This window comes from Vanellus vanellus, assembly GCF_965231255.1.
Source record: "Vanellus vanellus genome assembly, chromosome: 2".
Lineage (NCBI taxonomy): Eukaryota > Metazoa > Chordata > Aves > Charadriiformes > Charadriidae > Vanellus > Vanellus vanellus.
Window position 1 is genome coordinate 152,545,781 of NC_138906.1, and position 27,255 is coordinate 152,573,035.

At 34.1% G+C, this 27,255-nt stretch overlaps 1 protein-coding gene across 3 annotated transcripts in view; it reads right to left on the reverse strand.

The window, feature by feature from the left end:
• CSMD3 (CUB and Sushi multiple domains 3) overlaps positions 1–27,255 on the reverse strand; it is a gene marked incomplete at both ends in the record, with an annotated part of 716,885 nt that overhangs the window by 272,851 nt on the left and 416,779 nt on the right. For all 3 annotated transcript variants that reach the window (XM_082479076.1, XM_082479075.1, XM_082479074.1), the window contains 4 exons: positions 5,869–5,985; positions 15,296–15,484; positions 19,124–19,311; positions 23,634–23,772. In XM_082479076.1, coding sequence (XP_082335202.1) covers positions 5,869–5,985; positions 15,296–15,484; positions 19,124–19,311; positions 23,634–23,772 — 633 coding nt within the window. The remainder of the gene's footprint in view (positions 1–5,868; positions 5,986–15,295; positions 15,485–19,123; positions 19,312–23,633; positions 23,773–27,255) is intronic.

A 27,255-nucleotide genomic window follows, 5' to 3' on the forward strand; every position in this document is an offset into this window, starting at 1 on the left:
GGAACCTCATGTCCCTTTAGGTGCTAGGGGTTATCTTTTCTAGTCTTCACTTGCAGATTTACAATTCTCCTAATTTTTTTATTTTATTTTTTTTTTTTTTACACTACATTGTATCCCTGAGATTGTCTTAAATGGCAGTAGACTTTTACGTTAATGCAACTCATAGGCACAGGTTGTAATGGTAACAGGAAAGTAAAGACACCTGGTTTATGGGGATATGTAGTCAAGGACCTTTCAGTATAAAAAGCAAAGGCAAGAAATGAGGGAAGTAATAAATTATATGCACACATATACAAGGTTTAATGAGCAGGATTTGTTGGACACATCAATAAAGACCAGAACTCTTAAGTTTCTGACTAATGGGCCATTGCATGTATCTCTGTAATCTTTTATCAGTTCAATCAGAACTTAATAACTGATTAGAATGGGGGAAAGAAGATTATCTTGAGTTTCACGGAAATTAGAAATTTACTGTGGAATGTTTGAGGGAATTTGTGAGATTATGTAAATCTTGAGATTTTTAAATGGTATTTGGAGACTGAAAAACTTTTTGTGGGATGTTTAGGGCCAAAGGCAGGTAAAGGGTAGGATTATGGTGGATAACAGCGAAAAAGAAGTGTCGGAAAATGGAGAGAGTTAAGGCTCTCTTAATAATCCCTGCACCTAACTACCACAGACTTTCCCCTATTCTTTTTAAACTTGGTTCCTGACCATTTAGTGTTTAAGTGTGTCCTCTGTATGAGCATATGTGTGACTACTAGTGAATACTAGTATGGACTGCCTGGTGAGCAGGATGAGATCAAGGGGCAACAACTGGAAAAAGGGCCATCAGTCACAGGGAAGCAGCACCTGGAAGGAATGGGATCTGGGGGCTTACTCATGGACCAGGACCTGGAAGGTGGTGGGAGCATGTGCACATGCCTGTGTGAGTCTGTGCCACCTCCAGCAAGTTCCTGTTCCCATCAGCCCAACCAGAGAAATAGGATTGGCTGCCTGTGGTGTTTGTGTCTGTTCAGTGCGGTTGGTGTTTCTGTGTGCGCGAATAAAGACACTTGTTTCTTTCTTGTTAGTCTGTGTGACCAGTCGTATACGTGTATGCACATATTGGCATCTTTGGAATAAATGCTTAGTCTTGCTGTCATCTGGATATACAAATGGGAGCAACAAGAGAAATCCCTTGGATCTTAGAGACCTCCAGAATGTACTTCCCTTTTAAGAGACTGGAGAACTATTCAGCCTTTTCAAGTAGATACCACCTTCTCCTCTTATAGCTCCACACACTTCAACTCCCCAACTCGCTGAAGCTTTCAGATCCAGATAAATACACCAGTACATAGTAATCCTTAGTAGAAATTTCAAGATGGGGTTGTGTTTTATGCATAGGATAAAACTAGACAATCCAAGAAATCTATTCTGGATTTTAAAAAGTCTTAATTTAGTAATTATTTGAGTAAAGCCATTAATCTGCTTTGAGCATACTATTTATTCTCCTAGATTGTGTGACAATAAATTGGCAAAAATGGCACACTGAATTTTGGAATCAAGGTTAAGTTACGTATATTTTGAGCTAATGCATATAAATTTAGCTTTGGAATTGGTAAACTCAAATGGTTTGATTTTTTTGTCATAGTTTTACGTAGGAGACAGGGTTAATCTGACGTGAATTGGGAGCTCTTAAGAGAAAAATGTGATATATAAAGAATGAGGCTGAAATTCAGGCCATATTTGTTGCACTTACGGCACTCCAAGTAAATTTTGGCCCTTGTTATGCATGTATGAATACTGCATCAAAAAAATCAGAAATGCCAAAGAAAATTTTAACCAAATTAATTTGTAACCAAAAATAATGGAATTCTGGTGAAACATGGCTAAGCTTCAATGAGTATTGTTCAAACACCAAACTCAAGGTTTAACTCAAGGGAATGTTTCAATCAATTTTCCAGATTGCCATGACATTTCTAAGCAAAACCCCAAGGTATATCCCAGCAGTAGCTGTACAATTTATTTTTCTTCAGGAAATATTCTAATTGTATTAATATATGCTGTGTGACAGATTGTGTCTTCCCTAGAGAAGAATTTTAAAAGATATGTTTGCGTAGATTCCTTCTTATTCTGCCTTACATGTCCCTTTCTTAATAAAGGGAATATTTAAAATCTGAAGTGAAGACAGGAAAACATAACATTATAATGTCATTTCTCAATATTATAATCCAGGCTGTTGAGGGATGGATAAATTAACTGTTCTATTAGTAAATGGTTTAAAATATACCATTGATACTCCACAAATTTCACTTCATTATATATTGAATAGCATGCTAACCACAGAAAAACCACAATAATTCTTGTCATGATAGATGCTTTCTTTTCTCTTCATAAATAGTACTTATTACTAGACATATTAACTATATTTAAAGTACATGTTCCATTCCCTAGTTAACAGATTTTTTAAAATACAAAATAAAATCATGTCAAATTTTAATGGACATTTGAGAATTGTAATGCTGGTTCACATGAACTCAAATGAAAAATCATTGCAGAATTCTAGAAGTTTAGACATGCTTGAAAAGTAAAATCAAAATATATATATTTATATTGCAGACTGTTATTTAAGACAGTACATACAAACACAGAAACCTTTTATCTTAGCAATGCAACATATAGAGATATAAAATAGAAATCTTAACTAAACATATGAATTTAATTGCCTGCTATTATGTAATAGCAGTATGAAGTTGCAATATAAAGATGTGTGTTTAAAAAAGGAACCCACAGCATTCTGGAGCAACAAGTTACATACATTTTTCAGTCTGACATTAAACTACCTAATTTTGTAAAAAAAAAAAAAAAAAAAATGGAGAAAACTTTAATTCTTTAAAAAAAATCATACCACTAGTTAATGGCCAGTAGAAGATACTCTTTGAGATTCTGAAGTTGGAATTATATTTAACACGAAATAGAGCAGAAAATTAGATTTCCAGAACAAAGTTTTTCTCCCTCACTTTAACCCATTTATGTGTATAGGATTAATTTTCCCAAATGGCAACTATCTATAACGTAGTCACTCAGTCTCCCCATGGGCAATTCATCTGGGGACTATATAAACCCCTGGACATTAGATGATAAAGATAAATAAGCATGTTCAGAGGATGGTTCATTCCATCTGCTTTAGATACCTTTTCAGGGTGGGATGACTCACATCCTGAAGATATATGTGTTTGTCCTTTAAATACAGAAATGGCCTAATGGACTAGCTTACTCAGACATAGGACTTTAGTGCTAGAAGTTTAAAGTTAAATTAAGTAAGTCTGTGACTTATTGTCATGAAAGGAGAGCTATTTTCCTCATGCAGTACTCCTGGAAGACCTCAAAGTATTAATACCGTTTTGCCAACAAGAACAAAATATGAGAAGTTCATACAATATTTCCTATTTCCTACTCACAGCAAATCCTCACTATTCGATTGTTTCCAGCAGATCTTTAAGCAGCATGAGTCAAAACACCCAAGTCAAATTACAACATAGCATTCATATTAAATAAAGTTCTTCCTTAATAACATTTCCATAAATTAATATAAAACTTATGGAAAAAAAAACAAGAATGTGCTTGTATCGACACGCGTTTGTGTATATATAAGTATCAGTGTATATGTGCTTATAAATGTGTATGTTTGTACTATTACTTTGTTTCCCTGTATATATTATTTCTGTATAATTGTTTTCTCAGGATTCTTATTATATATGGTGGTTTTTTCAATAGCCTCACATAAAATGTAACCACATTGAGAATTTCAGGTTTTATTTATCCTACCTTTTAAGTACTTCTCTAGCTGACAGTTCAAGAAAAAAGATAAATCACAACAAACCTTAATTTTCTAAAAAAAATAAAATATTCAAGTACTTTCCTCCATAATGTCATTTTTAATTTAAGAAAAATGAAAGTGTTAATAAAATGTCTTTCAAGAATTCTGAAAAATATGGCTTAATCTGGGCTCATGTTTACTGTAGAATTTACATAATTTTCAGTCACATATTATTTCACGAAGCTAAACTTTATCCATCTCTCCTACTTCTCTTCAGTGACCAGTATATAAAGCTTGGACTGGTTATTCAATGGCTTTTCAGATAGGGTGCAAACTAAATGACCGCAGGGCCAACTGTTTTTAAAATTTCTATCAATCTTTCTTGCTTATCCAGATGAATTGTTATATTCTTCTCCTTAGCAAAAGATCCACAGTACCTATTTTGCTGCAACTCTAAAAGCCTTGTATCATACTCAGAGGTAACAGGGCACATGCAGCATCCGATGTAGGCTCAGTAATTTCAGGATGCATTTTCACTGTGTATACTTACAAGCAAATTATGTTGACACAATGGCATCATTTGGTAGTAAAAAGAGACTGTGGAGCAATAATTTTGAGATAAAATTTACCACTTTAACACTTTACGAAGTTTTAAGTGGGACATCCAGCCAGAGTGATTTAACATCCAGATGAGGAATTATCATACTATTTGTACAAAATAGAACAAGGGGATCACAGATCAGCACAATTCTCTGTGAGGGAAGTGAAGTCTTATTTTTATGTTATCAATAAATCATCAATATACTTTGTCACATTTTTCATGCCCTCACAAAGAAAACTGATGAAGTTCAGAATTTAACTTGCCTTCCTTCTTTTCCTTTTCATTCCTTTTTCTGTATTCTCTTCAGCGTTACGGATGCGATTCTCTTTTTTGTGTTCTTACCACCTCACCCTATTTATATTCAGTTGCTCCTATGACACCTGTCTCTATTTCTCTCCTTCCCTTAACATTAAATTCTTATGCTTCTCTAGGTCTTCCCACTCATAGTACAATACTATGCAGCCACTCCCAAATTTAAAATAAAATACCAACAAAAATCTAGAAGTTTGACCATCTCTTTTCATCTAGTCCCAAAATCTTTCACCTGAAAGCAAGTAGGACACAATATTTCAAGGAAATTTTGCTACCTGTAACTCCCAACTTCTATTTGTGTCCTAAGGATTTTCTAACTTCTCCTGTGTGTTTTATATTTCTTTGAAATACCTCTTACTAAGATCCTTTCTGAGACTAAAGTTAAAACCAGTATTACACCTTTACCCTGAAATCTCCCTTCAACAACCACCCTTTTCTTAAAAATCTCCCATCCCTCAACTTCTGTGATCAGTCTTTCTATAATTCTTTCTTACATCTCCATATGTTCCATTATTTTTTCCCTTCTATGTTTATTTCTAAACTATGTTATTTATTCAATCCATAGATGAATATTATACTGCCATTTATATGCTGCCACCCTGAAAATGTGTCTCGGTAAGTTGAAACAGTTTCTTTTCTTAAAAATAATAAGACTTTTCTTTCTGAAATTTCTTTGTTGACAGGTAGTCATAATGTAAAATTTAGCATAATGAGCAATCTTTTGAACACCTCTTCTTTTATTAACTTCATTCCTTTTTTATGCCATAATATGAATAACATCTTAAGTCTTCACTTCATATTTTTCTATTGATACCAAGTCTAAATATGAATGACTACTTCCAGCTAATCTCTCTCTAAGATAAGGCATTTCCTCCTGAACACAGGAAAAACATTCATTCTCTTTCACCTGTACAAATTAATGTGCACACATCCAACTATTTGTTACTTGGTCTATAAACTTTTAGGGAATTTCTGTTCTGCAGTCCACATCTGGAACACTAGGAATTACTACAATAACAATAAACAAAGCCAAAAATCAGCAATGCAATTCTTGGTTTATTGTTGCTAACTTAGATCTACATGTGTAGCCCAGAATACTGGACTTATATATTTAAAAAAAAAAAAAAAAAAAAAAAAGAGAAAAGGATTTATTTACCTTTTCCATGGGTAACATCCACAGTCCATGTACAATTCAGTGAATTTGGATACAGATCAGGATAACCAGGGGATAAAATTGTTCCACTAGGTCCTCTAACATCTCCACCACATAAAGCTAGAAATAACAAAGAAAATAATAATGAAATAACTAATATAAAACTTAGAGATAAGAGAAAATATAAGAAAACATTTCATAAAAAAAAGTGAGTTTTCTTAGCTGGTTTGTCACATTTTCTTGAGACACTGTGAAAGTCACAAGTTCAGCAGGAAGATGAAGGCAGCAGAATATACGGAGCCAAACAATATCACTTTAGCCAGAAGCTAAGGCTGGAGATTTAAAATGGCATAGAGTGGATCTCGCTATTAAAGAATTACTGACTGAAAATATTATTGCAGGGAAGCATGACATCCTTTCTTGTATCTAATTATTGGATATGCATCTATATCGACAATGCAAGTGATAACGACAATTGCCAATATAAGCATAAGTCTTTCTATAGTATCAATAGTGACTTTGTAAAAGTAATCAATAATTCAGCAATATAAAAATTAAATTACAGCTCGAATTAATACAAAATACAAAAATAAAATCTTACAACAGTTGCATACATATCTTCACAATTCACCTTTGCATTTTAATGGTGTGTTTTCCATTCCAGAGCTTTTGAAATACTAAATTGAGTAACTTTTAGTAGTGAAGAGGCTCCTACAGCTTAGAATTATCTTTTATCAATAACAGTGATTAAAACTCAGTACCAAGCAAAGTTATTACATCATAGTTCTCTGAATATAGATTATTTTAGAAGGGCATACATTATAAAACAAATTAATATTTCTACTTGTTTTTCTTCAAGATTAAAAATGTCTACTCCTTTTATTTTTCTTAGCCTAATTATATGCATTACCAAAATTATTTTGTAGAAATGTTCCAGGATACAAAAAAAAAAACCAGTAAACTATGTTACTGCCACCAGATTTAATTAAAATAATATAGACTGCTTTAGGAAAGTTGATCACAGTTCTTAATATGAGCAGCTCTTCCAAAGCAATTAGCACAAACTCTCCCTTTTCAGATGTAAATAGTCAAGGTCTCAACCAGTGTCCTTTCAGAATTTGTATTGGTATCAACCATAGGTTCTCTGAGCCTGTACTTTAACCTGAGCCAGTACTCAGCATTCCCATTTTTAACAATAGGTTTTTCTCCTTAGCAGACGCTGAAGCTGTCGAAAGGCAGTTTGGGAGACAGGTAAATGGCAGTTACTTGTCTGCAATTCCGGTCGATACAACTATCAATCCCCCTTCCCCTTGTTGTATAAGCTGTTGCTCACCTGTTGCTCATGCCTGTGCTTCCCAGCCTGCTGCCACACCAGCACGGGTGAGGGGAGGAGGCTGTCACAGGCTGGAGGAGCACTACCTCTTTCTGAGAGCGGCTGCACCACCTGCACTGGCTGGTTTAACCTGCTCCTACTGCTCTTGTAACGTCAGCAGCAGCTACTGACATAGTACTCAACAGTACGGATTGTAAAGGTGGCAGAAGTTTGGCCTTTCGGTATATGAAGAGGGCTCAAACAATACCTTCCTATTTCTTCAGGAGAAAGGTGTTGTAAGTAATTTGTTACATCATGCCATTTATTCTGCTAGGACTTGATATTTATTCTGCTTATGGCAGTTTCTGCTACACATTGATGGGGTGAATCATGAAAGTTATACCTATCTTTGCTTTAGTAATAATGCTATTTGAGAATGAATGTGTTGACCAGTCATGATTTTCTGTTTGTAGAAGTACATTCAAAATTGATTTGAGAACAAGCCATACGGAGAATTGAGAGAATACGCAGAATGTACCTTCTGTCTCACCCTCTACCTAAGCAGACGTTTGTCTCAAGGAAATACATGCATTTTTCAGACATTTCAGTAGCACTGTGAAATGTTTTCATAAAGGTCAATAATTTTTCATAATGAGGTTACTGCATTACATGCCATACTATCTTTAAGGCACTGAATAAAAAGAAGTATACATTTAACTACGGTTTTCTTAGAAAGCAGAAATGGAACTCATCTTGTATCCCAGGATTAAGATCACCCTATTTCACCTAGCTAAATTTGGTTGCTCTAACTAATCACGTTTCTGTTTTAAACTTGTATGTTTGTGTGGGTAGCCTCATGATTTCTTTGTGTGTGCTATTTATCCTACCAACTTTCTAGCCTTTTTTGGCCTAGTTATAAGCTGGAAATTTGCAGCACCATAGGCTGAAATTGGACATTCTAGGACCACAACTGTCCAATCTCGTAATTGTTGCCACAGAGGAATAACCTCTGAGCATACTATTTTGCTCCTCACTTCTCTGATGAAGAGACAACGAAGGTAACCACTGTCCACTTATCACCTGATCTTATTATATTTAGACAATAGCAAAACAGAATCAGTGCTATGACAACATGTTGTTGAAGCTTCTGATATTAACTAGCCACTTTGTCCATAGTTTAGGTCAGCCCTATTCAATAAGAAAATGCAATCAGTTTTTATAATCACGGGAAACAGCCCAAACAAATAATGTATTTTACAGTGGGTATTTGGAAAAGCTTGCAGGAATGCAAATGGTGACAAAACATCCATGGATGCCATCAGGCACTCAGCGTAACACTGTGAAGGCTAGCAGATGGCAAAAAAAGGCATCAAGGGACCAGCATTTTACAAAACAAAGCCAAGTTGACAGATCTGAAATACAAAATGTGCACTGGTCCTGATAAGATGGCAAACAGCCCAAGCATATAATATCACTACTAGTATCTGACTCTTTTTCAGAGGGAAAAAGAAAACAGAAACACATGAAAATAAAAACAGCAGAAGGTAAACTCTGTACATTTTTCCAAATTCTACAAGAAAGCTTTCTTTCACTTTATCTGATTATACAGAGATGGAGGTTAGGAGACACTAAAAGTAGAATGAATACATAAATAAACGAAGTGCTGTCTTGGTGTTCTAATGTGGAAAATGGAATATTGTGTTGCTAACACACTAATTAATAATTTCTTTGTTATGCAACCAGAGAAGCTGAATCAAGACATGCCCATTTTTTTCCCCTCCACTACTATGTTTTCAGAATAGTGAGGAACAAAATATAGAAGTGTCTGAATGAAATACAGATAAGTACCTGGATGCGTAGTATAAAATACCTCTACATCACTGTAGAAATGATGTGACAATTTAAGAAACAACTTTTGGATAATTGTGAATGAAGATTAAAATTTAACTGTGGAGTTCAATGGCTAAGGCAGTTGCTTAGGCGACAAAAATTCTTACGGTGTTGGGTTGATTACTTACACTTTATTTCATAGTAAATTATCATAACTGCATTTGTTTTGCTCCGTAACATGATCAGTCATAAGGAAGAGTTACAGCAAGCAAGCCTAGCTTGGAAAATAACCCTATATAATTTGAAATTAATTTTTGGCCCAAACAATTTCAGAACCTTTATTCAGGCTACTCATAAGTTTCTCAGCGGGAGACATGCAGGACATATTTCATCCCTGAAGTACATGAATAGTTGTAATGAAAGCACTTGACTGGTGTCATTCATAAAATTACCAAGTTCCTTTTCAGGCCATATTTCATGTTACTATAAAACTGTTACAGAAAATCAATCTTACAATACTAGAAATAGTCTCATAATTTCTATCCTAAATTTATTCACGGTCTATTTTTACCCATTTGTTCTTCTGCTAAACTGTCATTATGTTCTTTTCGCTCTTGGGGGCTCACTTTGGAAGGTTGGCATAACACATTAGTATCTTTGACTTTGAATCAGTTAAATGAGACAGGTTTTCTTAATCTACTTCTGTAGATCATTTTGCATCTCTATGACCACTGCATTAACACTTGCAAGTATTACCTGTCTCTTGTCACAGGAGCTGTGCTACACAAACATATTGGTAGGACACTTTATATTAGATTGTGATATTTTTGTTCATAGATTTTTTTTTTGTTATTTTTTTGATGTCCTCTGTTCTATTTTTAACATATTTATATTTTACTGCAGAAGTCAGTCTGTATAATCCCTTCCTGCAGATGTCAGCCTGTATAGCTAGCTTAACACTTGTTCACAGAAAAACCACTTACCTCTTAAATTTTGCTTTTTATACCATGAAATAAAACTTAACAATCACTGATTATGTTCTCTGTTATCGAGGTCTTTGAATAAGGTTTGCTACCTATTTAAAACTAATTTAGTTTGATGTAAAACAAGTAAGTCTCAGAGTTATGAAGGGGATAGCAATAATATGAAGTTATGAAGAAAACTGGATGTGAGAAGGGGTCACGGTACCCAAGAAAGACAGAAAATGGTCAAGAGAATGTATTTGTTATTTTAGTAAAGCAAGAGAAAAGAATACAGATCTATATAAATGCATGTATCTGAATATTTCTACATATGGTGTTCACTAGCAATGCAGTAAATAAAAGCCATATTGTTGTCCCTTTTTAGCCTGACTGAAGATGCTGATATATGAGAAATTACCATTTTGATATATAAAGACTTTTCAAGAGACTAGCCATAGATCGTCAACCACAAATCAGAAACTAACATACAATAATCTATCTCAATTTTCTCAAAAAAGAGAAAATACACAGAACAGAAACCTTCAGAAAAAATTGCTTTTTTCAGTAACTTCAGCTTGCTGCAAGTATAACTATTTCAAACCTATTTGTTTTCAAAGGTGATAAGAGAAAACACAAATTTATAATTGATTAATAATAAAGATTAGTTTTATAAAAGGTTTCAAGCATCATCGAGAAAGACTTGTCACGTATGCTAGTTCAGAAAGAAACAGTGAAAAGAAGGTAAACCTATTCAATATAGAAGTGTTTGTGTATAGATAAATCTAAATATAAGTATATATTTGCACAAACACACAGAGGCCCCATTACATTCATTTGCTTAATTAACTCTAACTTCCAACTAAAAATCTAATTCTAAGGTGATTTTCATTTACTGTGTAATTTGATAATAAAAGGGAAATATAAATACAGTTAAAATTTATTGAAACAGTTAAATAGAATTTGGATCTCACATACTCTGCTTCATAGACCAAGAAACTTCAGCATCTGTCTTCCCTAATTACAGAAGGTGTAACGTGTCTTAAAATGGGATGCAGTCAAGTAGTAACAAGTGAATAACAATATGAACACCGATTATAGTCAGCTTCTGGAAAGAAACCTTGGGCTTCAGTTATATTACACAAGAGACTAACTTAATAGAAACTAATGTAGCCTAGATTACTCACAACATAAACTTGTATTTTTACCTTATTTAAATCTAAAACACACCAAGACACGCTATCTATCTCCAATTCTGGCATCCACCCCACTAAATATTTGCAGCAGATTTTTTAACAGTTGTATTTTAATAAAAGTATCGTTTTGGGCTTAGAGATGTCTTAACAGAAATGACATAACATTGCTGTCATATTTCCTGGATATGTACTGCACAAGTCATATTTGCTAATTCATTTGGACATATAGGCATTTTCAATATAAACTTTATATGTTTTCAATATTGCTTGAACATTTTTCTTGCTATTTATTAATTTTCTTAAGTAAATGAAGATCAAGTGGAATGACAATATTTATTTTTAATTCAAATAATGAATAAGAATTATTATGTATTAGCATTCAATTTTGTGTTATGATGAAGGGAATGAAAAGCACTTTACACTCCTAATTAGGTGTCTAACTTTTACATTACTTTTCCTGTAATTTTAAATTAGATTAACACAATACCTCATATATTGGGTAGAATAGGTTTTCTCACATATATTCAAAGCTTACAAGCCAAATTCTATTATAATATTCATATAGAAAGGACACGGTAAGACAATATTTTTCCTTATTTTTTAAGCACTGGGAGGAAGTTACAGTCAAGAAATTAAGGGATGTCCAGATCGATAGGTATGCAATGAATCATATCAGGATGTTAGATAGGAACACTGTGATATTTTCTAAGCAAAGCTAAAAAACATCTATTTTATCTCTCTTAAGTATGACTATTTTCTGAAGGCCTGTACATATTTTCATTTTAAAAGGTTGTTGTTATTTATTTGTATGTTTATTTTCCTAGGTAATGTGTCCCACATTTATGGTGTATAGACCAAACCACATCTGCAGATGAATTATTTCAAAATAAAAATGTACACAATAATACCCATCTTTTTTCTCTGGTCTGTGTGGATAAGAAAGCTGTTTACCCATGAATCAAAGAAGGAAAAAAAAAAAACCCAACAGTCAGAAGTTTAGTCCTTGATCAGTGCCACCTCTTTTGAAAAGAAATAGAAAAGTATTTTGCCAGTATAGCTATCCAGAAATTGGTTATACATAACAACACTAAAGTACTTTTAACAGTATCTTCTTAACAGTCTACAGACTAATTAATTTCTCAAAAAGAGACTGATGGTTTAATAAAGACCATAGGTTTTACTTTTCATTCTTTGAAAAAGCCTTAATTTTATGGTTGTATAACTTATTTTAACACAGTGGAGTCGCTGTCTTGAAACCTGTAAAGCAATTCAAGTACTGTATAATTTCAAGTAGTTTTCACCACAGTGAAAGGACGAGAGGTAATGGATGTAGCTGGAAGATGGGAAGTTCTCAGTAGATTTTAAGAATATGTACTGTGTGGCCAAACAATGGCACAGGTTGCTCAGAGAAGAAATGGAATCTTCTTCTATGGAGATAAAACTCAGTTGTGTAGGATCCTGAGCAACCTGATCTAAGATCCAGGTTGCACCTGTTTGTTGAGATATAGGTTTGGACTAGATGATATTCCGAGATTCCTTTCAGCTATAACCGTTCCATGATTCTGAAAATATTTTTCTTAAATATTTATCTTTAAGAGCAGATAAAAATTCTACTATCGTCAAAGGCCAGAGCTATTTTTTTTTTTTTTAGAAATGCTTTGCTATACTTCTGTATATATAAAACTATGTTTGCAAATGTATACACATACACACACAGAGAATACATATGTGCACTAAGGAATACTGTGAATACCTTATCTATGTAGATACATATAAAAATCAAAACTAGGGAAATTACCTGTGAAATCTTTCATGCATATCAATTATTCAAATACAAATGAGTTATACAGTCTGTCATAATCAGTCCCTCAGGCCAGTCTGTCGGGCAGGAAACAGTTTGTTCATTTTTGAGCCATCATTCTCAGTATTGTCTAAATGTTCCTGTAGACAGTGAAGTGTGACTTCCCTGATAAGCTTTTTATGATGCTTATTTGTGTAACGTCCAAACACCTCATGAAAAAGTTTACACTCCTTCAAAGAATTGTATTGCAGTCAACAGGATATTCTACTTTGAGGAAGAACTGGTTCTAAGTCTCATTTTTGTTATTTTCTACACCTTTCTCCTCCAAAACGCTTACACTCATAAGTTGTCATGATCTGTCTGCACAGTTATCATGGTCTGTCTGCATATCACTACATGATGTAATTATCAAAAAGAGATGCGATTATCAAAAAGAACAATCAAGAAAGAACTCTGTTCCTTAGAAACTGTCAGAGTAATATATTGAATGAGCAGGAACAGTGACCAATGTGTTTATTAGTGGCACAATTAATACAAACCTTTACTCGCAGTTTATGCAAAGAACAGCCCATTTAACAAATGCACTTTTTTTCCCTTGGGGTGCAAGGACTCTGGATCCTATTTAAAAACATTCCACCAGAGAAGAAATTCAGCAATGAAATTAAAATGAGTTCAACCATGAATTGATTAAATTTACTAGAATAAATGTACTCAATCCTGCCTTTAGAGCATATTTATTCAATGGACAATTGCCATTTAGCAATGTGCTCTGGAGAAAAAAAAAATCTCATTTACTTAATGAATTGCATGCTAGTTCAGCATCTTGAGGAAGAAATTTATCACAATACGTAAGTTTATTTCACAGCAGAGCTCAGTATTCATAGGGAGTGTGTTAATACTCTTTGTTTTATATGGTTATCATCTAGTGCCTATCACCATAAGAAAAAACATCTTATGTCTACGGCCTATTCAGCAAAATATAATCCCTTTGGCTGTGAACTGTGGTAACCCTGCAACTCTTCACTCCAAGAACTTGACCGAGAAGCAGAATCCTTTAGGAAACAGGTTCGCTGAACTACAGAGTGCCATTTTCAAGGAAGTCATGATTCACACCCCTTTCTACCACTGCAAATTTTTAGTATCATCATAGACTGACATGTTCAACATATTCAAATATAAAAACATAGTGTTTTCTAACTAAATAAACTGAAGGCCAGGAAACCCCCTACCATTTTTTTAAAGACAGGTATACAGTAGAAATGGCTATGTTTCCATATGTCAAATCATACATGCTTCAGTGCGCTTTTTTCATAGTCTTCTTTAACCTTCATTCAAATTCAGCTTTTTCTTTCTAACTGAGTGTCCTGAAAAACTAAGAACTGTTTTAGAAAAATATACTATGATGTGCATTATATAACTCATAAAAGTTCAGTAGAATAATTTTGTTAAATACTACACTAGAATTCAGTGGGTACATTATTCCTGATAACATTTTTATCATCAGAAAAACATGTACAATGCTCAAAGTTAAAGGAAAAAAAAAAAAGAGGAAAACATCTCAAATACGCAGCCTAATGAACATGACAATATACTTTTTTAATATTAAATGTAATTGATATCACCCTAACTGGGAAAGCAGATTATAATGAAAAATTCCAATAAAAAGAGATGACTGAAGCTATTAGATAATTTTTCAAGCAGACTTGTTTAACGATATGGTGGAGACTCCAAAATGTATGATGTTACTCAATATAATTTTTTTCTGGTTTAAAAATCATATACTTAATCATCAGACATAATGTGGCCCTAATCAATTCCTAGAGCGATTGAAGGGTGTCAAGTTCTGCTAATGAGCTACGAAAATGGTGACTGACATGAAACAGGAGAAAATTCAGTTTCAAGTCAGGTATAAATAAACTGCATCTCATCTTTTGTATGTCAGACCACCTGTGTCCATAGACGTATAACCAAACTCGAATAGCTAGTAGCACGTACAGCCTAGCTAGTAGCTTGTAATAAGTGCTTTACAGCCAGATATACATTAACCTTGCATGCCTTGAGCTAATTGGCAATCAGTTACCTCATGGTAACATATATTCATATACACGTATCTTCAATAATCTGCCAATTTAAAGAATTATATATTATTCTTTTATTACTAAAGATTTCATCATACAGAGGCATATAACATATAATTCTTCTAAATAATCTTTTTTCTTAAAAGTAGAGGTTTTGTAAGCTCTAATATTTAACTTATTTTGAGTAACAACAGTTTGGTAAAACATGTATACATAAAACACAGGTACTCAGTATTTTATCCATTCATCCTTACCATCACAAGTTGGGAGAGGGTGACTCCACCAGTGATTCTTTTCACATAGCAAAGGCTCCTCATGACTCAGCCTATAACCTGGATCACAACTAAATGAGACAGTGGAACCTATAGAGAAGTCGTGTCCATAACGACGTCCATGCACTGGTATGCCAGGATCCAAGCAAGAGTAAGTATTAACTGTTACACCTAGGTGAAAAACAAACAAACAAACAAAAGAGTCAAATAAAAAAACCTATAGGGTATTTTTTTTCCTTAATTTAAGTAATTCACTGTGCTGTGAGTGGGGGTGAAGGTTCCATTATCACATTTTTTCAGTGAATTATCCTCAAATTATGTTTCACAGAATAACAGAATTTTCAGAGTTGGAAGGGACCTCTAGAGATCATCTAGTCCCACTCCCCTGCTAGAGCAGGATTGCCTAGAGCACATTACTCAGGACTGCATCCAGGCGGGTCTGGAAAATCTCCAGAGAAGGGCACTCCACAACCTCCCTGGGCGGCCTGTGCCAGTGCTCTGTCACCTGAACCGTAAAGAAGTGTTTCCGTGTATTTGAACGGAACTTCCTGTGTACTAACTTGTGCCCATTGCCCCTTGTCCTGTCACTTGGAACCAATGAAAAGAGCCTGGCTCCATCCTCCTTCAACCCACCCTTTAGATACTTGTACGCCATAATAAGGTCTCCCCTCAGCCTTCTCTTCTCCAGGCTAAAGAGTCCCAGCTCTCTCAGCCTTTCCTCATACGGGAGATGCTCCAAGCCCTTAATCATCTTAGTTGCCCTTCGCTGGACTCGCTCCAGCAATTCCCTGTCCCTCTTGAACTGGGGAGCCCAAAACTGGACACAGTATTCCAGTTGTGGCCTCACCAGTGCAGAGTAGAGGGGGAGAATGACCTCCCTCGACCTACTGGCCACACTCTTCCCTATGCAGCCCAGGATTCCATTGGCCTTTTTGGCGACAAGGGCACATTGCTGGGCCATGGATAATTTACTGTCTACCACAACCCCCAGATCCTTCTCCTCCAAGCTACTTCCCAGCAGGTCCGCCCCTAACCTGTACTGGTGCCTAGCATTCTTCCTCCCCAGGTGCAGGACCTTGCACTTGCTTTTGTTGAACCTCATTAGGTTCTTCTCTGCCCAGCTCTCCAGCCTGTCCAGGTCACGCTAGATGGCAGCACGGCCCTCTGGGTTGTCAGCCACCCCACCCAGTTTGGTATCATCAGCAAACTTGCTGAGGATACACTCTGCCCCCTCATCCAGGTCATTAATGAATATATTAAACAAAATTGGTCTGAGTATTAACCCCTGGGGGACACCACTAGTTGCAGGCCTCCAACTAGACTCTGTGCTGCTGATCACGACCCTCTGAGTTCTGTCCTGCAGCCAACTCTCAATCCACCTGTCTGTCACCTCATCTAGCCCATACTTCCTCAGCTTCCTAATGAGGATGTCATGGGAGACAGTGTCAAAAGCCTTGCTGAAGTCAAGGTAGATGACATCCACGACTCTCTTTGTGTTTCTTTGTGTTACTGTTATAAGATGTTATGGATAATGAATTGCATCCCATCCCTGTTGCAGAGAAAAACATCACATAGTTTACAGGATATTTAGTGTGATCCTATCTCAATAATATTAAATGATTTTGTCCCTGATGCCAATGTTCAAAAGCTTTGATGATCACTCAAAATTCTGATTTCCAGCCTCTATTTTTTCCTGATCAAACTTTGTTATCCTAGCTAAAATCCTTTGTATTTCTTTTGATATTAATCCTTGATTTTTTTATATAGATCAATTATTTATGTGAATAATTCTTACACCTAATATTATTTGATATGTGAGATATTGAGGAGATAAAGAATATCAGAAAAAGGAGTAAAGAGAAGTTGACTCGATAAAGAGAATTTTAATGTATGCTAAAAAATTAAGCCTTTTAGATTATTTTCCAGTGAAATGTTTAACTTCATTATAAAAGAATCAGAGGAGAAAACATATAAAGAAACAAAAAACTCTAGGAATATTACTGAAGATAGCGAATTAGAAGAAACACTCGGTGTAATATTTTTAATGGGTTGTAGTCCTTTTATTCCTACACAAAAGCCATAAAATGCCCTTCCTTACAAAGAAATTCAGTGTGGAAAGAAATAATTAGCATAGAAAATAAGAACATGTAAAAGACTTCCGCTTTCAACAAGGTATTTGAAGAGATAAATGCTGAATAGAGGACCGTTAGTCATTATTATCCAGAAAAGGGAAATCCAAACTGGGTTGTGCTGGATAATATAAGACCAAGAACCAGTAAGAACTACACAAAAGTAAAATTAATACTATACATCAGTATATAAACAAAGCATTTTAAGCAGAAAAGCAACCACTGAAAATGGTAAATGTGTATATTTTCAATGTTCTCTGATAGTATAAATGTAACTTTTATTGTTCACTAGTGTAAAAAGAACTGTGGGGTGGGCATCAGTTTTAGAAAAAAGGGATTTTATAATCAAATTGAAGAATTCATTCATAATGAAACTTCAGATTTCCTTTCCAACTTTATTTAATTGAAACAGCGTGACATAAGGATATTTGTAATAAATGCAGCTTTCCTCTTTTGCTGTTCCCATTCCCAAAGTGTGATTTCTACTATTTAATATTATTCATTTAGCTAATCAATTGAAGAATTTAGTGGTCTTTGCTGGCAATATTAAACTAGTTTTCCTAACGTGTAATGATTACCACCCTTCAAACTTCAGAATGTATGAGAACTTAACAATAATCATCACTTCTTCAATGTAGATGATGGTACGAATAGAAGTATGTGGGTGAAGGGTAGGACAATAAAGGATTTTTGAATATTAATGATTTATTTATTTATTTATTTATTTATTTTACGATAAACAGCCAGAACTTGACATTCACTGGAGTTCAAATTAGCCCAAATTTTATCTGGAAAAGTCACCTCAACATATACTGTATTTAATATTTTTATCATTAGTGGTCAGGAATAGTGAAAATGGCCAAAAATAATTTAAAAAAGTAAGAACAACTGAAAATTCTTGGTGGTTGTTCTAACCAATAGGAGCATGAAACAGAAATGGATAGATAGCAATGTGCTCATGACCTTTACTAAGCAAATTAAATATCTAATACAGAAAAAAATATTATTCCGCATGAAAATATGACTTATTACAACAGAAGGTATATTTAGAAACACAAAAAGTAAATGACATTATTATATATCAACTTATATGAATTTTAAGAGTTCATAAAATATGAAATCTTACAGATGTTTTTCTGCAGTGTAGTTTATATGATTATAATAAAAAAAAGAATACTTCTATATGTCAGAAGAAATCACATATGCATGTTTTTAGAGCCCTAAAAATCCATAATCAAGCAACTCCATAGCTTGATTTTCAGCTCATTAGTGTAAACTGCATTTCCCATTACCTTCAGTCAGATCTCCAGGTACATCAATCAGGACAGTAATTCAGTTATCTGCTTAGATTTTCATAATCTTCCTATCTCATGCAGTTTTAGACACACAGAAATGTAATGCATAAAAGATAAGAATAACAAAACATAAAAGTGACATCCAGAAGAAAGGCATTTGCTTCCCATTCCCATCTTCTGATTCTTAAAGCGTGGAGCAGTACAGCAATGACATTAAATTGTAAGTGAAATTGCTGGTCATCCCTTTTGCAGTTTAACATCACTAGATCTTTCTCAGTTTGAGAAATAACAGGAATTTACCAAAGATGACACTTGTGCACCTTTATATTTACGACTAGGATAAACATTGATGGGGAAATCAAACAATACAACACAGAATTACTTACTTTCATAGTGAATCTTGAATCCATTGTTAGAACGACTGTTGTCAGTTGTAAAGAGAAGATAAATGAAGTTGCTGCTACTAAACAGGAATTGTGGGACTTGTGTACCATTGTAAGAGCCCAGAAGTGGAGATAATAAATTGGGCCCATCATGAACTTCCAAAACATCATAATTGAGTTCTGTCTGAAATCTGGAATTGAGGAAACACACAGAGGCACAAATGTAAGAAGGAGTTAAAACAAATTCAATAAACCCCAACGAAGTAAGCCTTATTTCAAAACTATGCTCCTTTCTTGATCATATTCTTTAATTATTTCTCCACATATCTATTTTACAATATCATTATAATAGTATTAATTATCTTATATACAATAATATAATATATACAATATATAATAATACAATAACAAAATTTCAGGTTAATGCCTTAGTAAGATGAGAAATAAGTTTAAACTCCTTGAGCTGGTTTGTATTACAGGAAACAAGAGCCAGAAACACATGTTTTTTTTAGCAAAGATTAATAATACTTGCATAAACAATTTTATAACACAAAATTATTTTTCTTTTGGGGAAAAATTAAGTAAATTATGTAGAAAATATGTCGATGCATTCTTTTCTTATATCCATTCTATTAGGCACAAATATCATCAAGGTACTTTATATTATGAAAGAATCATCTATTCATAAAAATCATCTGTAAGTAAGGATAGAATTAATTAAGTCTGCTCTGACACTCCAGTGGCTTTGTGTCAGTTAAAGCTCTGTCCAAAGTAGTGGCAGAAGTTATGGCAAAAAAATTTAAAAAATCATATTTAGAAAGCACTATAAAGCAAAATGCCTGTTTAGAGATAGCATGTGTGCTGCCTCTGTCAAGGACAAGCTGAGTGTGATAGTGCCGCTAGGTATCTCTTTGTTTGCCTTGTTTTAGATAGTATCAGTAATCCCAAACACCTGTTTGGTATTTTGACAGTGGTTTCTCTCTTTCTTGCTATGACAGACCTTACATCAATCATACTGCTTTAATGGACTCTCTGATGGATTATTGAAAAACCCTTTCAGAATTAGAAAGAAACAATTAACAGCAGGATCCTACAAGGACCCGTCAGATATTGCTAATTCTCTCTCAGATTCACTTAGATGACTAATTCGGCTTTGTGAAATCCATTCAAGGAACAGCATGACTAATGCCAATGTACTGAGGAACTCCATATTTCAGCATTTGTATCTCATGAGTCTGAGCCTAAAGATCTAAAGGAGTCTGGTGAAACACAAGAAGTCAAATTAAACCTTCAAAATACGCGTTTTCTTTTATCCATGTCCTGCTGCTATAAATTAATATAGAAAAGAGCACAGAAATAAAGTAATACAGAGTTACAGAAATTAAACAGAATAAGACAGATATTTTTTTTTTTTTCGCTAGTTCTTACATGAATTCATGACACCTTGCTAAAAAGCTACTAGGCAATAACTTGCTTTTTCCAGTACTTGTTTTTTTCCACTAATCCATAAAAACCAGAAACAATCGTGGGAACAGATCTTTTAGTCTTTCTCTGCTTTCTTAGTTCCTTTATCAAAAGCATACTTGAGATACAAAGTGTAAAAAGACATTGACCTCAAAAATGCAAAACAACTCTCAGGCCAGTCAAGATATGATGAAATTAAGCTGGGTCTCCAAAGACATAACTGAAATCCTCTCATAAGTACTTGTTGCTTAAAAACTATGTACAACACTGCAAACAGCAGAAAAATAAGGAGATGAAAAAAATTAGTAAGCACCCAAGAAAACAATAGTGAGGGCAGTTTTTTAGTAAGATAAGCTGAAAGAAATTTGAAGGGGATACTATATGCAATGCTTCGCTTGGTTGTTTGGCTCAGAAAAGCGCTCAATTTAAATTTAATTAATAAAGGTGATCCTTATATAATTTTTTCCTTGAATATCTTTCCTCTTGATGCTCTACTTATCTGATATATTTATATATCACCTTGTTATTCCCTGGTGTGAGGAAACAGTAGGGATTTATAGGCAACTGAATAAAAAATACTTTGTGCTCATGTAAGACCACTCCAATGTTCTTTCCTACCTAACTAGTCACTATTCTTAAATTAAACTCAATGGCTTCATTTCTGTGTGAGGTCTATTCTTATGGAGGACCCAAAAAAATTCATTCAAGCAGATAGGAGTGAAACAAACTTTAACACAGGAGGTGACAAACAATTTTTTGTCTTATATAAACAGATAAAACTGCTCTAATGTTTACAACATACATCTTTGTTTCTAAGAGACATCAACTCAATGCAATGTCAGGATGAGTAGAACATCCTGCTGCACAGCATATACTCATTAGTCAAATGTGACTAGTACTCCAATCAGTAGTTTGCTGATTAACATCCTTAGCATTTAAATACTCATAATTAGGCTTCATGATAAACACTACACTACAATGAAGAATGGCACTCGCATTTCTCACTTCTATAATTTCAATTTAGCCTAAAAAGCTACTGATACATAAAAAAATCCAACAGATTATCTGTTGTAGCTATGTCTGCACAACAGGAGTAAAATCTTTAAAGTATACACGCATGATCATAAAACAAAATACGTAAAATAGTAAAGTCTAAGTAAAAAACCTTAGCAGTATTAGTTTACAAAATGTTTTCTTTCAGTACACTATAGTGATTTATTTCATTTTTTTGTTTATTTAATAACTTTTTCTTTACATCCAAACATGTAATTATATACTGAAGGGCATTTGTGTGAACATATATAGATGCATTTTTACATGTACTCCTGCACAGAAACACATAAGCATACACACATCTATATGTAAGTAGAGCCTCACTGGACTGCTGCATCTGAGCACTATTTATACCAGTCCAGTTTATGGCAAGCAACAAGAATGTCATAAATGAGTAGGAATGGAAAAAGAAGTGTCATAATGTCGTAATAAGATTAGGTTGTAAAGAGGATAGGAGCTTTCTCTGTGATCTGAAGAGACCACATCTTGTTCTTATTGCTCTTACCTACGAGAGTAATAGAGGTTGTACAATTTTATGGCAAGGCGTTAATGCATTACAAACCAAAATTGTACACAAGAGACTGTCAGGTTTAATGACACTCAGGTGCAAAGTAAGAAAATCCAGGTAGTGTAGAATTCTGCAAATTAAAAGGCAATGCTTTTCACTTCGATATGACTGTCCACAACAAACGTATAATTGAAAATGAAATGCTGAATTAAAAAACTTGAGTTAATGAAAGTTCCAAAATTTTTTATTTTATATTTTGATTTTCAAGACAATAAAGAAAATTAATAATTTTCTTTTAATTTTGAACTAATATAAGTTTGATTAATTTCTGCAACAGGGAGCTATTAACTTCTCTTTTTCATTTTAATTAGCAAAAATTTGGTAAAGCTTCATTTTAAGGTGATGTACAGCTCTAGTGATTTTGGAAGACTAAATTTCATTTGATATTAAGGATAGGAAATACCTTTAAAGTGTCCATAATAACTGTCCTTTAACTGTATGAAATGTCATGTGACTCCTTTATTATACTGTAAGCTATAAGTGCTAGAAAAAAGTTTTAAACAATCTTATCACAATGAGAAATTTTGCTAAGAGAAGCTGGTCATTTTCATACCCTCCTAAAAACGACTTTTGAATTGTATTAAAATTAATACATATCTTCTCTTTTAAGCTGAGTGTTACTAGGAGTAATCAAAATATGCTGCATAAATAGCAACAGAAAAGTACTTGCATGATATTTGTGTGCTATGACTTTGATCATCAAAGGCCTTTTTTCCCTGGATCACCATCTAACTTTATTAATACTTACAATTAAAAAGAATCTAAAACATCCTTGAAAATATGTAGAACATGTAGCATTTTTTTAATTACATTTTATGTTTTGCATTCTCATAAAGAGCTTAAATGAAATGCCCACATCTTGTTACCATGAGGAGTTTAAGGTCGTCAGCACATTTAAATCCTTGGAATCAGGAAGGGACCTAAGTAACAGGAAGTAATGTAGGAAAAGTGGAATGCTGCAGTAGTTTGGGGAAACTGAAATTCCATCCTGAGAGCACACAGTCCTTTTACAAAAAAAAAAGATCAACTTATTTGATAATTAAATATTTTGAGACTTGAAGATTTCATAGGTTTGAGAGAAAAAAACATACTTCATAAGTATAATTCATCATTGCAACATGGTTATGAGCAAAGGAAACATGCTAATCTTTAAAAACAGACAAAACTTTTAACTGGGCCAGACAGGCTTAAATATATGTATGCAAGAAGGTGGGAATTTCAAAAGCTTTTCAGTGCATAGAAAGTAGAAATTATACTGAAGATAAAGCTCATGCTCTGAAGGCACTAAGGTGTTTTGGAAAATACTACCTGATAATACAATTGCTTGATTTTAGAGATAGTGCAAATTAATGTTATGACAGAGCTAAGAAACTCTTGCTTCTGGGTAAAAACTGGAAAATATTAAGTAAGAAAAACATTAGCCAAGACCTTTCAAATGTAATTTTGATAGAGTGTCCTGGTTCAGCTTCTATCACCCACTCACAATTCAAGGAATCTTTGTAATACCCTGGCCAGCCTGGAGAGAGGATTACTCCACTGGGAGATGAAAAATGCCCACCACATGGAGCTAAAAGTGAAACAAAGAGAAAAGAAAAATAACACAAACTCATTATATGTAATTCAAAGTTATCATTTTCAGTATAAGACATCTATAGCAAAGAAATTTTAAAAAAACAGTTGCAGGAAGATGCAACAAAGCTTTGAAGCTGTTCGACTTCTGTAGCGTTCAGAATTAAATAGAGATAACTGAATTAAAACATTAAAAAGATAAAATAAACTGTTCAATAAGTTGTGACAGTTTTTTGTACTGCATTCTTAAAGATACAAAAGATATGTCCTGTAATAAAGGACATAATAACCAAATATAGTGTTTAAAAAGTGTTATTGCTTCTGCTTTTAATTGTGAGACAAGAGATGTGAAAAGCTTGCGAGTTTCAGTTGAGTATTAAGCTAGAAACTAGTGAATTGTTATTTTAACTTTTTTTTTTTTTGACATTATTTCACTGTAATACCGCATATATTTTACTTGTCATGTTGGCAGTTCAAATTCCTCATTCATGAAAAAGACATACTTACCATTCTTACAAGATTAGTTGATATTTTTGAAGCATTTTGCAAATATATATTAAATACTGTAATATATACATCTACAATAAGAATTACTAGAAATAACATGTAGTTTTTCCTCTCAGAGATAGTGAGTAAATATAAGCTAGGAAAACTGTATTAAAACATAATCGAAACCAAAGTTTTTGGTAACCATAAGTAAAGGTTTTCAATGTCTTAATTACACATTAATTACAGGAATAATTTCAACAGCAGTAGATATTACAAAGATAAAGAGCATTTCTTTGATAACAATGTTTCTTAAATAGTTGAATAGAATCTGGTACAGAATGAGGGAAGTTTCCATTAGCTGATCAGTGTCAAGACAGTTAGAGTGCGGAAGAGAGATTCTCAGAAGAAATCATCATGTTTGACTGATGTTGATTTTGGCTATGGAGAGCGCTAGTCTGTCCCCAAAATGGTATAATCTCACAGGTGGAAAAAGTAAGAACTGTAAGACCAATAGTGCTAAAGGACAGAACTTATAGGTTTAAGTCTTGCAAAGCTGCAGGTTTTTAATTTCATGGATGACTGCAAACCCATTACATCTGATAGATCTACATGTATATGTAAAATCAAGTGCATATGTCATCAGACTTTTGTGAGATCATCTTCTCCTCAGTGGTATAGATGGTTAAGGAAAAGACTGTTGGGAGTGCTCGGCATGTTTTTTGTTTATTTGTTTTCAGTAGGAGATTGATATCAGCCAAATAGAGAAATTAATTCACAGAATTATCTTGAATACTAGACATCTAAGAAATGCAGTAATTCCATCACTAGAAGTGTTAATATTTTTTAAAATAGGTAACAAATCATAATGTCTTTCTAGCAATTTAAAATACCTTGGACATTTTATGAATTGAATGCATATTCAGTGTAGTAATTTGAACATATATTGTCCAGTGCAAGTGTAAACATCCTCAAATGACTGTATCATTATATCTTTCTACATGTGTATTGTGCATATATATGAATACACTAAGCATACATATATAGACAAATATACAAAAGAAATCTCCTTGAACCACAGGAGACAAGACAGAAAAGAAGCTGATCTCTGAATGTATTTTCCTCTGAATATTTTTTCCTCTGAATCTATTTTCCTTGAGTTACAATATTAGCTATCAAATAACTAATTTCAATTACGCATTCCTGGGGAAGGAAAAAAAATGGTAAAATACTTGATTCTAAACTGAACTTTTTCACTCACTGAAGTACTTGCAAATTGCCGTCCTTTAGTGAATCCAGCTACCTCACTAAAAACTGTTGCAAGTAGGGACATTTAGTATGTTGTGTTTTTAAAATTATTATTATTTTTATTATTTTAACTAAAATGGATTACATAGTGTCCTGGTTTGAGGTAAAACAGAACCAATTTTGTTCAGTAACTTCGCTTCTTAGCTTAGGTCTTCTAACTACTGAAATTAACTGCATATTGCACAGATAATGTTCACTCTCTCAGAGTGATAAGACCAATGTTTACAGCTGATGCCCAGGCATGGTGTGCAGAGAGGCTCTTGCTTATACTTATTGCTATAACCCCCAAGGACAACCAACTTTGTTATTTGCCCCGTTGGAGGGTCGGAAGCAGAAAAGCATAGTGGGGTCCCACCTGCAGGGAGGAGCGGACAGGACAGGTGACCCAAAACTGACCAACGGGGTATTCCATCCCATCTGCCTCATGCTCAGTATAAAAGCTGAGGGATCAAAGGGTCAGTGCTCTTCCTTCAATGGCCGATGTCTGAGGAGGACTCTGTTTGTCTGCCTGTGATCCCGATCCTGAATCCAGATCCAGAATCCAGTTCCTGTCCGTCACTGAGTCCAGCCTGGGACTGCCCCAGTGCCAGACGGTGACGTGATTGTCATCTCGGGAGCTTGATACGGTTTTGTATATATTTTTCATTATTTCTTTTTATTTTATTATTAATATTTCATTAAAGTAGTTTAGTTTCTTCTAAACTCGTAAGTCTCTTTTTCCTCCTCTGCCTCTCTCTTTGTAGAGGGGTAGAGGGGAGCATCTGTCGGTCCCGTCTGGGGTCCCTCGGGTCCCCAGTGGTGGATTTGCCCTAAACCACGACAGGTAGAATCTTAACTATGGAAGAGGGAGTTAGGAGTAATACTATTAAAAAAGCTTTTTCACAGTTGCTCTGACTTACGTGAGTAAGCATTACTTGTAAACTTATGAAAACACAAAGTGACAAGGACCTGATAAGGTGTTAAGTCCTATCGTAAGGAAAAAGAAAGTTAAGAAAAATATAATAGTATAAGAGTTGATTTTCACTAGACTAACATAACAGCACAAACATGTACAGCCTTATTTAGTGTACCAGATTATAATTTAGAATTTGTGAAATGTAAGCTACATGTTATTTATTTTCTGCAACAAATATGTTTTCCATGATGGTCAACAAAGCAACATTTAAAAGACAAAAGCATTGCAGAAAGCGTGCTCTTAAACTTGAGACCACAGTCTCAAATGATGAGGAGTCTACAATTATATTTTCAGGAATTGCTGACTGGTTTATGGAAAATGAAATCTGCAGAAAGTTTTAGCTATTCAATTTAAACTTTATATTAAAAATAATTTTTCTGTCACAAACCCTTTTTGGTTAGACCTATTTATATGCCCTCTATGTGAGGCAAAGAAGAAAAAAACAACATACATTTCAGTGCCTTACACAAACAGGCAGAAGCAAAATTCATTGCTTCCCCAAAATACCAGCCATGGTATTTTGGTAGGTAACACCTTTTGTGGACAGTGCTAAATGAAACAAAGCAGACAGTAAAACTGAACTGCTCTCTTTTCCATTACCATCTGTTGTGTGGTGCAGATGTGCGCTGATGATATATTTGTCAAAGAGCTCTCAACAACACAGTATCAAACACTGGATATCCCTTATTCTAGACAAAATCCTAATCAAACTACACACTCTTCCTGTGTTAT